Here is a 16,905-nt window from a genome sequence, read left to right as displayed (position 1 = left end):
GGTCAGTGAGGCGCAATTGTGACCAGGTGCGTTTTGAAAATATATTTCTATATCTATATATATATGTATATGTCACACACACACTTTTGACATACATTTCTCAAACTCACAGGGATGCCATAAAGATTATGAGATGCTCTATGATGTGAAGATTCCAAAGTTCTCTCTTCCTCGTCACTTACTTCAAAACAAAGAGCGATGTGTCTGGAATTGGAACGTGCCTTTACTGTACCTCCGTCAATGCAGTCAATAATTGCACTACTGACAAGTGCATTTTGAGATGCTGATTGATCTACTTGTTAATTGATTAATTTATTGATCAGCGACCATCTACACTAGCTCCTGGTTCAGGGCCCAGGCGTGGCTTTATCATATTCTTGTGAAGCATGGATTGAATATTCATTTAGAAACCTACTTCATGAAAGAAGCAGCTCTGAATGCTCATGGGATATGCTAATCTTGGAAAGAGATACATCTCCAACATCGGGTTCAAATGTGTTTGAGGATTACTGAAATAAATTAGTGCTGCGTGTCATTATTATTATTATACAGATTACCTGTGCAAAGCTATGGATCAACCACAAAAGGACTGGAATGAGATACATCACGTCACTTGTCTTTTATTGCCTTGCCAGATGACCTAATTGCACTGTTATTCTGACAGCCTGCTGGAATAATGGTCAGACAAAAACAGGGCATAAATGTGATGAATTTCACAAAATCCTTTCAAAAAGCAACCACTTTCCAAGAATATTTGGCAGAAGACATTGCGCAGTTCAGAGGTCAAAAAGAAGTGCTTTCTGCCTCACTTGTCACAAACCTCACAGTGTCCAACACACCGCAGAGGCCCAGCTGAAAATTTATGTGTTATTCCAATGACACAATTAGAGATTATCGTCGAGAAAGGAAATGAAGCATATATATATAAAATAACCACCTTTAGAGGCCATTTTTCCCCGCAAAGCGGGGGTTGGCCTTTTTCGGGAACCGTGGTTGTTGTTGTTTTTTGGTCCCCTTTTTGAAGCAATGTTTTACGGCCGGATGCCCTTCCTGACGCCAACCCTTTTTGCCGCCTTTAACGACAAACAGGGAATTACCAGTGAACTGGTACTCAATTAGCCGACCTCGGAAGGATGACAGGCTGAGTCAACCCCCCTTCAACCCCAGCCGGGGGGCTGACTCAACCCCCCTGGCGTTAATTCAGCGATCGACCGGGATTCGAACCCAGGATCCTAGGATCCTAAGCCGGCACCCTAGCCGCTAGCCCAACACCAGGGTTTCTAATTTTAGTGGAAACTAAAATTAGTGGAAACTAATTTTAGGATGTACAAAAAAAAATTTTTATTTATTTTTTTAACAAAGTAATTGCAGCTTATTTGCCATTTGCTGGTGTCTGATGCTTTTCATTATGATCCCTATAATGTATGAATATCGGAAATCTAAATATTTTCTGTTGCCTTATCTCTTGCAGAAGAATACGATGCAACCAAAATGGCTTTTAAACTACTACATCTTGCTAGAAGTTTCCCGAGCTCACAGAATGGTTTATCATTTAGCATCACTCACTCTTGAGAACAATGATACTTCATTCTAAGAGAATGAGAAACAAACATAACAATTTGAAAACAAAAGGAATGTTAAAAATTCCTGGAGAAAGACAAAAAGGAGAATGCACAATTTGCCATTTGCACCATTTTGGATTTGCATCTCTTTGTTCAACTGCAGAGTTCCCACATTTCTTTGTGTCTGATGTCAGCTCCACACCCGAGAACATGCGAACATGTGAAAAAAGTGTACACCATTGCGATGATAAATCAAATGGAAAAAAGTTACACTTCACTGTTGCATTTTCAGTTTTACATACATACATACATACATACATACACACACACATACATACATACATACATACATACATACATACATACACACACACATCCACATACATACTGTCGCGCAACCGCCGAAATTTATATCAGGCGATCGCGAATGCCGATAACGAAGGCTTTAACTCCGAGGCGGAAACTCAATGGCGGATTCCAAAATCTAACACACCTAAGCGCGCGGAATGGAGGGAAGCAGCGCAAGTCCCCGCTGCCTTAACTATCAAATCAATCACCCGGTAAACTGCGTTCAGGTATTACAGAAAATAATAGAAGGGTTTATTAAAGGAAAAAGGCAAGGACAGGAAAAAGCACGCGCCGGTAACAAATATCCTAATCGGGACGTCCCCATACAACAGATTTCGGATACGAGACGAGGGAGATGAATTAATAAAGAAACACGTCACGTCGTGTACAGTGTACGCGGAGCTCGGGATTATCTGTCTCGTCGTCTTGTCCGTCCAACGCGGCTCCAAACTCCGGCCCCGATGTACCCACGAGGCCTCGCTCCAAGCTCCGATCCTCTCGCCGCCAACGAGGTCCATGCACCAAGCTCCAAAAGCACCAGCACCGCTCCACTCGGGCTACACCTCAGCCCAACTCGGGTCGGGATCTCTGAATGACTCGACCGGGCTGCTGAAGACAACTCCTCGTATCGACTCGACTGCCGAATGGCGTTCGGCAACTGGCGTTCAGCAACTCCCTATGGCTCAACTGCCAACTCTGCGAACTGCGCACCTCAAACGAACTGCATGGCGTTCTCTCAACTCAACTCGTGCTGAACTCGACTGTCAGGATCGCACCTCAAAACGAACTCCTGATCAGATCTGCACTCCTCACTGCCCGAAATGGCGTCCGGCTCTCGTTAATATCTCTCGCCGGTGACATTAGCATTGGCGCACTGCTCTGCCAATCAGAGCCTCCACCGACTCGCCCCTATGCACGCCCACTGCATCACTCCAACTCTCGTCCCCTACTCCGTGGTCCTAGTGTTATAGCACGTGCTATGCGAGGTGGGTAGGCCTCTCGGAGGTGTAAATGGTGGCGGCCAATTGTGGCGGTGTTCTAGCCTGATTTCTTCCTAAGTCATGTCAGAGGGGAAGGCGTCATTTAGTGTTGTACTAAAGGTCCTAACTAATGTCTATGTGGTCTGTAGTGCCATAAAGGACAAAGGTTTGGCTAACAGGTGAGACATACAAGGGCTCTAAACATTATTCCCTACACTACTTAACACACGAATCTCCTGGCAGATTCACAATCATACATCTTAGCCGACAAAACACGTACACATGACTTATTACAGGTAGATTCCCCATAGCGACATCTCGAAGCATGTTACCTACTCAGATCTACTCTGCTCTACATATTGCTCTACCAAATTCGTAACAATACATACACACACATACACACATACATATATACACACATCCACATATACACATGCATACATACATACATATATGTACATACACACATACATATATGTACATACATACATATATGTACATACATACATATATGTACATACATACATATATGTACATACATACATATATGTACATACATACATACAAACATACATTACATACATACATACATACACAATGGGGAACGATACATACATACATATATACACACATACATATATACATACATGTACATACATAAATACATACACACATACATATATGAACATACATACATATATGTACATACATACTTATATACATATATGTATGTACATACATACATACATACATACATGCACATACATACATACATACATAAATACATGTACATACATACATACATATATACACACATACAAATATACATACATACATACATACATGTACATACATACATACATACATACATACATACATACACACATACATATATACATACATACATGTACATACATACATATATACATACATACATGTACATACATACATAAATACATACATACATAAATACATACATACATACATACATGACACACATACATATATACAAACACTTGCTCCATTATATACCGGTAATGGTTATTATTATTACTAGGGCATGCCCGTACTATATATAAGCTAGGACGTGCCCGTACGTGGGTGCCTGTTCCTTGCCAAAAAAAAAAAAAAAAAAAAATTTGTGTAGGGGTGTGTGTGTGTAAACATCCTAGGGCGTGCCCGTACGTGGGTGCAAAAAAACATGCGTGCAAACAACAACAACAAAAAAAAACTTTGAAACCACGTGGCAGTAACGACCACAGAACCCCCCCCCCCCTCTATTTACATGAATGGTTTGGTCCATTCGCAACGACCACAGAACCCCCCCCTCTATTTACATGCAATGGTTTGGTCCAAAGCGAACGGCTTGCAGTGTTTGGTAAAGAAATCGCCATAGCTCGGTAACTACTTGTCCGATTAATATGAAACCTTGAAAAGGCACATCCTCGGGTCCCCAGCAATATACCTGGCAAGTTTAAAGTATATCGGACCGGTAGTTGTCGAGAAACAGCGGTCACAGACAAACATACACACATACACACATACAAACACACATACACACAGAGATTAATGGAATTATAGATAGATTATCTTTCAATGAACATATCTTGTCCGTCTAATGAGGAAGTGACACAGACAGCAGTTGAACAGAACACACCTGTGCTAGACGTTGTCAATGAAGAATAACTGCCAGAAGATCTGTAAAGTGCCATTTTCAGAATGTAAAACAATATCGAGGTAAAAATGATTTGGGTTGAACGCCAGATATCAAGTGGCGCACTACATTTGATGAGCAAGTCTTCAGGAGATCGACTGAGCTGTCTCTTCCTGGGAGAGGTGTTTGTTTGGAATAAAGTGAACAATCAAGTGAAGGGATATACAAAGGAGTTTTTCAAAATTGTTTCAAAATACTGACTGGGGAAGACAACAAAGGTGGTCGGACATGTTTGATAATATTGTCTTGTGATGGGTATTATTATTGCTGGTAAGAATAATGGTGAGAAAGACAAAATGTATTCAGACAGACGATTCACGCAAAACTTTGGGAACAATATTATAATTATCCATACGCTGTATGTACAAGATCAACATGTTATAGTTCACAACATGGTTGGAAACATCGGAACATCGCAGTTACTCTTTGGAGCACAAACATAAATTGACAAATCAACGGTTGAGGTTGATCACGATGGTGACCGAGACCATGGTCATGCTTTTCCATTACTTAAAAAAAATCAATGTCAAAGCAGCACAAGACGACCATTTAATGACACCCTCTTTAAGGACACCATCCTCTGTAATGTCATCCTTTTAGTGCAGGCTTAATGGGCCCAATGACTTCCTCCTGCATCCAAGTTCATTGTGCGTCCTTGTGTCACAATGCAGCACCTTGTGCAAAACACAACCTCAGAGTCTCGGAACCACCAGGAACCATGGGGAATGTCATGTGGGGAACCATGAGAACCATGGGGAATGTCATGTGGGGAACCAGGAACCATGGGGAATGTCATGTGGGGAACCATGAGAACCATGGGGAATGTCATGTGGGGAACCAGGAACCATGGGGAATGTCATGTGGGGAACCAGGAACCATGAGAACCATGGGGAATGTCATGTGGGGAACCAGGAACCATGAGAACCATGGGGAATGTCGTGTGGGGAACCATGAGAACCATGGGGAATGTCATGTGGGGAACCAGGAACCATGGGGAATGTCATGTGGGGAACCAGGAACCATGAGAACCATGGGGAATGTCATGTGGGGAACCAGGAACCATGAGAACCATGGGGAATGTCGTGTGGGGAACCATGAGAACCATGGGGAATGTCGTGTGGGGAACCATGAGAACCATGGGGAATGTCATGTGGGGAACCATGAGAACCATGGGGAATGTCATGTGGGGAACCATGAGAACCATGGGGAATGTCATGTGGGGAACCATGAGAACCATGGGGAATGTCATGTGGGGAACCAGGAACCATGGGGAACCATGAGAACCAGGAACCATGGGGAATGTCATTTGGGGAACCAGGAACCATGAGAACCATGGGGAATGTCATTTGGGGAACCAGGAACCATGGGGAACCATGAGAACCAGGAACCATGGGGAATGTCATTTGGGGAACCAGGAACCATGGGGAACCAGGAACCAGGAACCATGGGGAATGTCATGTGGGGAACCAGGAACCATGAGAACCATGGGGAATGTCATGTGGGGAACCATGAGAACCAGGGCGAACCAGGAACCATGGGGAATGTCATGTGGGGAACCATGAGAACCAGGAACCATGGAGAATGTCATTTGGGGAACCAGGAACCATGGGGAACCAGGAACCATGGGGAATGTCATGTGGGGAACCAGGAACCATGGGGAACCATGAGAACCATGGGGAATGTCATGTGGGGAACCATGAGAACCAGGGCGAACCAGGAACCATGGGGAATGTCATGTGGGGAACCATGAGAACCAGGAACCATGGAGAATGTCATTTGGGGAACCAGGAACCATGGGGAACCAGGAACCATGGGGATTGTCATGTGGGGAACCAGGAACCATGGGGAACCATGAGAACCATGGGGAATGTCATGTGGGGAACCATGAGAACCAGGAACCATGGAGAATGTCATTTGGGGAACCAGGAACCATGGGGAACCAGGAACCATGGGGAATGTAATGTGGGGAACCATGAGAACCAGGAACCATGGAGAATGTCATGTGGGGAACCAGGAACCATGGGGAATGTCATTTGGGGAACCAGGAACCATGGGGAATGTCATTTGGGGAACCAGGAACCATGGGGAACCAGGAACCATGGGGAATGTCATGTGGGGAATCAGGAACCATGGGGAACCATGAGAACCAGGAACCATGGAGAATGTCATTTGGGGAACCAGGAACCATGAACCAGGAACCATGGGGAATGTAATGTGGGGAACCATGAGAACCAGGAACCATGGAGAATGTCATGTGGGGAACCAGGAACCATGGGGAATGTCATGTGGGGAACCATGAGAACCAGTAACCATGGGGAATGTCATGTGAGTAACCATGAGAACCAGGAACCATGGGGAATGTCATGTGGGGAACCATGAGAACCAGTAACCATGGGGAATGTCATGTGGGGAACCAGGAACCATGGGGAACCATGGGGAATGTCGTGTGGGGAACCATGAGGAACCAGAAACCATGGGGAATTTCATGTGGGGGAACCATGAGAACCACGGGGAACCAGGAACCATGGGGAATGTCGTGTGGGGAACCATGAGAACCATGGGGAATGTCATGTGGGGAACCATGAGAACCATGGGGAATGTTATGTGGGGAACCATGAGAACCATGGGGAATGTCATGTGGGGAACCATGAGAACCATGGGGAATGTCGTGTGGGGAACCATGAGAACCATGGGGAATCAGAAACCATGGGGAATGTCATGTGGGGAACCATGAGAACCATGGGGAATGTCGTGTGGGGAACCATGAGAACCATGGGGAACCATGAGAACCATGGGGAATGTCGTGTGGGGAACCATGAGAACCATGGGGAACCAGAAACCATGGGGAATGTCATGTGGGGAACCATGAGAACCATGGGGAACCAGAAACCATGGGGAATGTCATGTGGGGAACCATGAGAACCATGGGGAATGTCGTGTGGGGAACCATGAGAACCATGGGGAATGTCGTGTGGGGAACCATGAGAACCATGGGGAATGTCGTGTGGGGAACCATGAGAACCATGGGGAACCAGCAACCATGGGGAATGTCGTGTGGGGAACCATGGGGAATGTCATGTGGGGAACCATGAGAACCATGGGGAATGTCGTGTGGGGAACCATGAGAACCATGGGGACCCATGAGAACCATGGGGAATGACGTGTGGGGAACCATGAGAACCATGGGGAATGTCATGTGGGGAACCATGAGAACCATGGGGAATGTCGTGTGGGGAACCATGAGAACCATGGGGAATGTCGTGTGGGGAACCATGAGAACCATGGGGAACCAGCAACCATGGGGAATGTCGTGTAGGGAACCATGGGGAATGTCATGTGGGGAACCATGAGAACCATGGGGAATGTCGTGTGGGGAACCATGAGAACCATGAGAACCATGGGGAATGACGTGTGGGGAACCATGAGAACCATGAGAACCATGGGGAATGACGTGTGGGGAACCATGAGAACCATGAGAACCATGGGGAACCATGAGAACCATGGGGAATGTCGTGTGGGGAACCATGAGAACCATGAGAACCATGGGGAATGACGTGTGGGGAACCATGAGAACCATGGGGAACCAGTAACCATGGGGAATGTCATGTGGGGAACCAGGAACCATGGGGAACCATTAGAACCATGGGGAATGTCGTGTGGGGAACCATGAGAACCAGGAACCATGGGGAATGTCGTGTGGGGAACCATGAGAACCAGGAACCATGGGGAATGTCATGTGGGGAACCATGAGAACCATGGGGAATGTTGTGTGGGGAACCATGAGAACCATGGGGAACCAGCAACCATGGGGAATGTCATGTGGGGAACCATGGGGAATGTCATGTGGGGAACCATGAGAACCATGGGGAATGTCGTGTGGGGAACCATGAGAACCATGGGGAATGTCGTGTGGGGAACCATGAGAACCATGAGCCATGGGGAATGTCATGTGGGGAACCAGGAACCTTGGGGAACCATGAGAACCATGGGGAACCAGGAACCATGGGGAATGTCATGTGGGGAACCAGGAACCATGAGAACCATGGGGAATCAGCAACCATGGGGAATGTCATGTGGGGAACCATGAGAACCATGGGGAATGTCGTGTGGGGAACCATGAGAACCATGGGGAACCAGAAACCATGGGGAATTTCATGCGGGGAACCATGAGAACCAGGAACCATGGGGAATTTCATGTGGGGAACAATGGAGAACCACGGGGAACCAGGAACCATGTGGAATGTCATGTGGGGAACCATGAGAACCATGGGGAATGTCATGTAGGGAACCATGAACCATGGGGAACCAGGAACCATGGGGAATGTCATGTGGGGACCCATGGGGAACCAGGAACCATGGGGAACCAGGAACCATGGGGGATGTCATGTAGGGAACCATGGAGAACCATGGGGAACCAGGAACCATGGGGAATGTTATGTGGGGAACCATGAGAACCATGGGGAAGCAGGAACCGAGGGGAAAAATGTCAATCACCTTATTAAGCACCACTGTAACCACAAAACCTGCTGATCAAGGAGAGCACCTTGGGTGCTCACGACTCATTTTGCTTTTTCCGTCTGCTCAGTTTTCTCTAGACAGGCCACCAGCATGCTGCCAGATGAAATCATAAAACCATGAACTGAACAACCAGGAGAATCAAAGCTGGAACCACCAATCCGCTTAACCTCCATATTTCACGGATTTAGGCTCATGTGAGTGTCATCTGTTCTCCTCCATTAAAAAAACATCCTCAGGCGAATGTGTTTTGCATGAGCTAATGAGATCATCTGATGCATCAGTGAGTAGTCGATACAAGTAAGTTAGCTTGCCGTTACGATGATGGCTTACTGAAATGATGGTGATTGATACGAACAATGAGGTGGGTTATTGTGACACGCGAAAACAAATCTCACACCCCGACATCAACATTGCTCGATAGGATTGGTGGTACAAGAGCATAATCATGCTCAGTGTACATAACAAAAGAATACCTACAGCAGGCTTATATAACACACATTGGAAGAGATTATATGTATTATCACAGTGTAATTGCCCGATGAGACATATACAGTTATTTATTATGTACATACATATACAAGGACTGGGGGAAGTAGGGAGAGGGGACAGAATTGAGAAAAGGAAGAGAAGGGAGGATGATAGCAGAGACAAAGAAGGGGTGGAGGGTGTGGTAGAGAGGGGTGGAGGTTGTGGTAGAGAGGGGTGGAGGGTGTAGTCCGGAGGAATAGGGAGAAAAATGGGAAAGAGGGAAAGAAGTTAGAGACGAGATAGGAATAAAGGGAAAGGAAGAATGGAATCACAAGCGGAGCAGGAAGGATCAAAATGTTTTCCAACATTTCCGTACGTAATAAATAGATGGCTCATAATTTGATGGAAGCCGAAAAGTTTTTTGTTTTTTTTGAATGCAGAATCGAGGCTCGTGTAAGTGCTAACACGTTGAACATGAAAACATGCACGGACACATAAAACAAACAATGAAGGGAGCGGGAGACAAGAGGGGGAGGGAGAGGGAAGCACACAAGCACAACAGTAGAGAACAGGGACGTCGGTAGATTTGTGGAAGGGGGAGGACTGGGGTGCAGGGAGGGGTACACGGTATAAAGCAAATGAACACAAATAGGAATTTCATGACGAGGAATTTCAGGAAAGAAGTTGGGGATTGAAAGAGGCGGATTTGGGGTGTTTTAACAGGGGTAGAAAAGATCAAGGTTTTGGATGGGGGAAGAGATGATGGTGAACAGCTGTTTTAAAGACCTGGAGGGAGGAGTGGGATTGAAGAGAGTGAGGGAGTTTGTTCCAGAGGTGGGAGAAAAGAGGAATGAAGTAGTGAAGGTAAGCAGAGAGTCTTGATTTTGGCAGTTTAACCAGAAGAGGGTTAATGGCAGATCTTGTGTGAGCTGAAGGAATACTTGGGGGACACAGCACAGACAGAGCTGAGGGAGCTAAGCCGGAGCGGAGTCAGTAGAAGACAAGAAGACCACCAACCTGCCTGCGGTGAGAGAGTGAAACGCCCTCAGAATCAGCTTCATTGTGGGAGATTCCAATGATCCTGAAAGCTTTGGTTTCTAAAGTGTGAAGCCGAGGAAGGTGTGAGGCAGGAGCAGCCCAGAGTGGAGAGCAGTATTCCATCAAGCTGCGGATAAAAGCCTTGTATGTGGTGAGGAGCTCAGGTGTGCCAAGGAAGGACTTCACACGACGGAGGATGCCCAGTTGGTGACTGGCTTTGGACGCCAGATTTGAAATGTGGTTTTCCCAGGAAAGATCATGGCAGATAGTGAGACCCAAACGCTTGAGTGATAAAACTTCTTCAAGAGGATTGTTCAGAAAGTAGATGGGAGGGTTGTCCAGATGGTCTTTTCGGAGAGACAAAGTGACAGTGTGAGATTTGTCGGGATTGAAAGACATGTTCCACTTGTTTGACCAGTTTGTGATTTTGCCCAGGTCTGCAGAGAGTGAGAGGATTTGATGTCAGAAGCGATGATCGATTCCATGACTTCGCTGATAATTGGGAGCAGGCTGATTGGTATGCAGTTGGAAGGATCTGTTTCAGCACCTTTTTTGTGCAAAGCGGTGATGTTGGCTGATTTCCAAGCAGATGGTAGATGACCTTGAGCAAAAGAGAGGGTGAAGAGAACAGAGAGAGGGAGTGAAAGAGCGGAAGAGCAGGATTTCAAGACCTGTGGGCTGATGCCGTCTGGTCCAGTTGCAGAATCAGAGTCGAGATTTGACAGAAACTTCTCCACCTTGTCAGGAGAGAAGGACACAGATTCCAGGAGCTGATGCGTTCGACTGGGTAAGGTGGGTACAGAGAGAGATGGGTTTGGGACACAAGATTTTGAGGCAAACACAGAGTTATACTCGTATATACACGATATGACTATAACATGAAACATGAATCGTTTTTGAAATCCCATAGGAGTTTGCATCAAGTATCATCATCCAAAGAAAAATAAAAATGCATCCTTTTATACATTCCATTTTTGTTTTCTGGAGTTTGGTTATACTAGGGCATGCCCGTACTATATCTATATCTAAAATTATATCCCCCCCCCTCTATTTACATGAAATGGTTTGGTCCAAAGCGAACGGCTTGCGAGTGGTGACAATCCCCCCCCTCTATTTACATGAAATGGTTCGGTCCAAAGCGAACGGCTTCCGGAGTTTGGTAAAGAAATCGCCATCGCGTGCACAAACGCGCAGGAAAGCGAATGAATCGCAAATTCGTTTTTATTAGTTGTAAAACATAGTTTAACGCCAACATAGTTTGCAAACGTGAAATAAATGAATACGCTCTCAAATGTGCCATCCGAGGCAGAGTGTGCCCGCCACGTTCGGCACACGCGATCGTTCGCTGCTCTCTGATTGGTTGAATCGTTTTTTGGACATAGCTCGGTAAGTAATTGTCCGATTAATATGAAACCTTGAAAAGGCACATCCTCGGGTCCCCAGCAATATACCTGGCAAGTTTCAAGTATATCGGACCCGTGGTTGTCGAGAAACAGCGGTCACAGACAAACAAACAAACGTACAGACGTACAGACAGACAGACAGAGATTACTGGAATTATAGATAGATTAGTTAATCATCGGGTGACCCGCCACATACCATGGTCATTACCCTATATATATTTATTTATTCCAACATAAACATCCATCAACAAACAGAGATGCCAGTGAAATAAAATCAGTGGATAAATAAACCGAATCACTGATTTGATCTGTACTTCAACAAAAGAAAACACAGGAGTGACTTACCTTCTGCGCTGTTTCCCGAACCATCAGCCCTCGAGCTTCCTGGTCCTTTTCTCCTCCGGGGTTTTTTGCGATTTCCATGGGGAGAGGCCGGGGTCTCCGATTTTGGACTGGCTGTGTTAACCACGCTGTTGCTCGAGCAAAGTCCATCTACGACACCATTGGTCACTGACCAACGTCCACAGAGAAGGAAGTTGTGGGTTTCAGAGTTGAGAGTTGCACAGTTCTAAAACATTTTCAATTGTCCATAGAAAGTTTTAGCCATGGTTTCACAAAAATACATTCTCAAGCTATACAGGTGGACATTAAAAAATACTTAATTTATGTTGAATATTTTTATTGTAAATGTCATTGGTTAAAATACATTTAAAATTAATTTATTTTAATATTTGAAAAATATTGAATGTTTAAAACGATTCTTGAAATATTGAATATTGAATAAATTTGATATACATGTGGAGATATAAAACAAAATCGCAAAAGTCAAACCACTACCGATGTTGCATTTCATCTCCAAATCTTTTCAAACAATTACAGAAACTACCATCCTGGTAGTGTACAGGAAGGAAATCAACCTGGTTCCAATGTCGCAGAGATATTCAGCCACATAACATAATTTGTCTTCTTGCTTCTTCTTAATGTACATAAAATTTTATTAAAAATTCACCACATCCATAATTTTGTCTCTATCTGTCCAAATTAAAAGTCTGCTTGCACAATGTTAGTTTATGTGGTGATTTTTTTTTTTTAGATGAACCATGAAGACGTGCAAGGCCACATCTTTCATCTGTATTAACACTTTTGCATTTACCTGCTTCACATTAACATCTGAACATATAGCTCATGATGCTGCAACCACCATACATATATACTGTACATATAAAAATATACGTATATATATATATATATATATATATATATATATATACACATACAGTCACGTGAAAAAGTAAATACACCCCATGTAAAGTTTGGACTTTTTCAACATATTTCAACATACAGCTATTTGATCTTCATGTCAACAATATTGATAGATAAAGGTGATATTGTAGCGACCCATGGGTCCCCCAAGCAAGACCGGCATCAGAATCTCCTTGCTCCAGCTGGTGACGTCACCGGCGGGGATCCCCGGCGCCAGAGTGGCTGGTCACGTGACCGCCAAAGTGTGCCGCGCGTGCGGGTATAATGAGCTACACCTGTGGATCACGTGACCAACGAAGCACGCCTCGCTTGAGAGGCGTGGCTTTCGGTTTCGGTTTCGGTTTTCGGTTTTGCTTTATAAGGCAGCCCGATAAACGGGCTTTTTAGTGTTCCCGAGTTGGTTTTACGAATAAACATCTTCTCGGACGAGTTTGTGCCTTGCCATCCTTTTATCCGTATTCTGCTGGAGTCCGGACTCCTTCAATATAATATAACAAATATCATGAAACATTTACATTTTGTAGTCCATTGTATAATTTAAATAAACATAAATGCAAATTTCGCATGTTTAAAAAGTAAGTACACCCCTACATTTATCACTACTTCAAATACCTAAAATTAAAATCAGGTGCACCAGCCAGGTGCAAATGATTAGAACATCGTTAGAGAGGATCTTGGAGGAACCTGTCTTATTTAAACCTCAGACATTTAGTTTGGTTTGCTCTTTGTTGTTGAAGTGTGCGGCGTCACCATGCCTAGATCAAAAGAGCTCTCTGATGCATTCAGAAAGAAGGTTATAGATGCCTACGAGTCTGGGAAGGGATTTAAAAAGATCTCCAAACAATTTGAAATCAATCATTCGACTGTCCGGAAGATCATCTACAAATGGAGAAGATTCCAAACAACTGCCAACTTGTTCAAGCCAGGCCGCCCCAGCAAGTTCAGCCCGAGAGCAGACCACAAGATGCTGAAAGAAGTCTCTAAGAACCCCAGAATGTCATCACGGGACGTGCAGGTAGCTCTTGCCACTGTTGATGTCAAAGTGCATGAGTCTACCATTAGAAAGAGGCTGCACAATTTTGATCGACATGGGAGGTGTGCCAGGAGGAAACCTTTGCTGTCCAGAAAGAGCATCCGGGCAAGACTAAAGTTTGCCAATGAACACCTAGGCAAAGACCAGCACTTCTGGAACAATGTGCTCTGAACAGATGAGTCAAAGGTAGAGCTATTTGGCCACAGTACCAGAAGACATGTTTGGCGAAAACCAAAGAGCATTTGACCACAAGAACCTGATACCAACTGTAAAGCATGGTGGTGGAAATATTATGGTTTGGGGCAGCTTTGCTGCACCAGGGCCTGGGCAGCTCACCATCATATAATTCACTATGAATTCTTCATTGTACCAGAGGGTGCTTGAGGATAATGTGAGGCCATCTGTCGAAAAGTTGAAGCTCAACCGAAGGTGGACCTTGCAACATGACAATGACCCTAAACATACCACTAAATCCACCAAGGAATGGCTGAAAAGAAAGAAATGGAGTGTTCTGGAATGGCCAAGGCAAAGCCCGGATCAAAATCCCATCGAGATGTTGTGGGGGGATTTGAAACGAGCTGTGCATGCAAGAAACCCCTCAAAGATCGCACAGCTGAAAGAATTCTGCACGGAGGAGTGGGAAAAAATTTCTCTCAGTCGATGTCAGAGACTGGTCGTCGGTTATAAGAAACGCCTACTTGAGGTTGTTTCTGCCAAAGGGGGCAATACCACCTATTAGAGCCAAGGGTGTACTTACTTTTTCCACATGCGAAATTTGCATTTATATTTATTTAAATTATACAATGGACTACAAAATGTAAATGTTTCATGATATTTGTTATATTATATCACCTTTATCTGTCAATATTGTTGAAATGAAGATCAAATAGCGGTATGTTGAAATATGTTGAAAAAGTCAAAACTTTACATGGGGTGTACTTACTTTTTCACGTGACTGTATATATATATATAGGAGTTATCTCCCTGCTTCACGGCCAGGGGTAGCACTCAGGTATTTGGGACTTCATTGACCAATCACCCTGGCTACTCCCGACCGGAAGGAGCGTTATAACTTATAGGGTTGGGGGAACGGCCAGCTTAAAAGACATGGGATTAACCCCCCCCCCCCCTGGTAAGGGGAGCGCCGACCCCCGAATCCGCAACAATTGGTGTCTGGGAGTGGGATTGGACCCGAACCAAATTTTCTCCCATCTTAAAAAATTTGGTCCAAATTACGAGCGGACAAAATTTTTATTAAAAACCAAATTAAAATCGTGCCATGGATAATCAAGGCGATCGGATGCCGGTGGGGGTAGATGAAGAGGGGTTAGAGGCAACCCAGGACCCCAGGGAAGGAGTGGGAGTAATGGAGGAGGAAGGCAATGAGGATGCGGTAGAGGGGGTTGCAGGCGCACAAAATGGCGGCGCCTCGCACATGGCTGCGGCAGCCGAGCCCGAGATGCCAGAGTACATGCGAGTCTTTATGATTCAAATGATGGCAAAGTTGGACACCCAAAGCGATAAGTCCACTCGGGAAATAAAAGGGTTGGAAAACAGAATGGGGGAGCAATTGGGAAGCCAAATTGGGGGATTGAGGAAAGAGATGGGAGAAATGAGGGCCAATAGTGAGGGAATGGAAAATAGAATGGGGGAGCAATTGGGCAATCAAATTAGGGGCCTAGAGGTCAAATTGGTAGGATTAGAGGGCAAATTAGGGGGCCAATTGGAGGACATGGGTGGCCAAGCCCGAGAAATTAATGAGGGGTTGGCGAGGGACAAGGCCACGTACGAGGTAAAGCAGATGGGGAGGAACAGAGACCGCGAGTTGCGCGGGAGAGGCACACGGGCACGCGACGAGGTAGCGCGGCTTGAGAAGTGCGGAGAAAGCGAGGCTGAGCAAGGCAAAGTCACGTGGATCGGGGTCAGGGTCGGCGTCATGGGGGGGCATTCGTGGGCCATGCCCCCCAAATGAGTTATTGTGCCCCCCCCCCCCCCCCACCCACCCGCAGGCCAAGCCTTTGGCGCTAAACTTTGCGTTTTATTAATTAATTTATATTTAGCATATTAAAAGTGAAAATCTTTTCGCTAAATGAAATGAAATAAAAACAAAAATAAGAAAAGAAAAAAAACACACCCTGTTGGTCATATTTGAATCAGGTCACATTTGAGGAAGTAGTATGCTCATTGACGAGGAGTTTAATAAGGTGTGGGACATGGCCACGGCTGCCAGCGCATCACTGAGACCCACGATCCCCAAACAGAGACGCAAAGCGAACACAAATATGGATGAGTTTGTCGTTATGGGAACTACAGGACACAGGGATGATGACAAAAAAACAGAACTTCAGAGACTGCACTACAACACTATTGATTCAGTGCTTGGAGAGATGGATCACAGATTCAGCGAGCGCAACTCACACTTGGCTAGTGCACTTGTTGCACTGAATCCAGAAAGTGATACATTTCTTGATGTAAAGACTGTGAAGCATATTATGGACCTGTCACGATCGCCTATAATTGAGACAGAGTACGAAGTTGCTAAACAGTTTTTCAGCTCACAAAAACAATCACAGCCAAT

At 45.1% G+C, this 16,905-nt stretch overlaps 1 protein-coding gene across 8 annotated transcripts in view; it reads right to left on the bottom strand.

Moving 5' to 3' along the window:
* The window catches only part of LOC137429645 (arf-GAP with GTPase, ANK repeat and PH domain-containing protein 1), a 644,187-nt gene that overhangs the window by 108,658 nt on the left and 518,624 nt on the right, over positions 1-16,905 (bottom strand). For all 8 annotated transcript variants that reach the window (XM_078779671.1, XM_078779672.1, XM_078779673.1 and 5 more), the window contains one exon: positions 12,377-12,541. In XM_078779671.1, coding sequence (XP_078635797.1) covers positions 12,377-12,541 — 165 coding nt within the window. The remainder of the gene's footprint in view (positions 1-12,376; positions 12,542-16,905) is intronic.

Source organism: Myxine glutinosa, chromosome 6, assembly GCF_964187855.1.
Source record: "Myxine glutinosa chromosome 6, kmMyxGlut1.1, whole genome shotgun sequence".
Lineage (NCBI taxonomy): Eukaryota > Metazoa > Chordata > Myxini > Myxiniformes > Myxinidae > Myxine > Myxine glutinosa.
The sequence above is the reverse complement of the archived record's forward strand: the minus strand, read 5'-3'. Positions and strand labels throughout refer to the sequence as shown.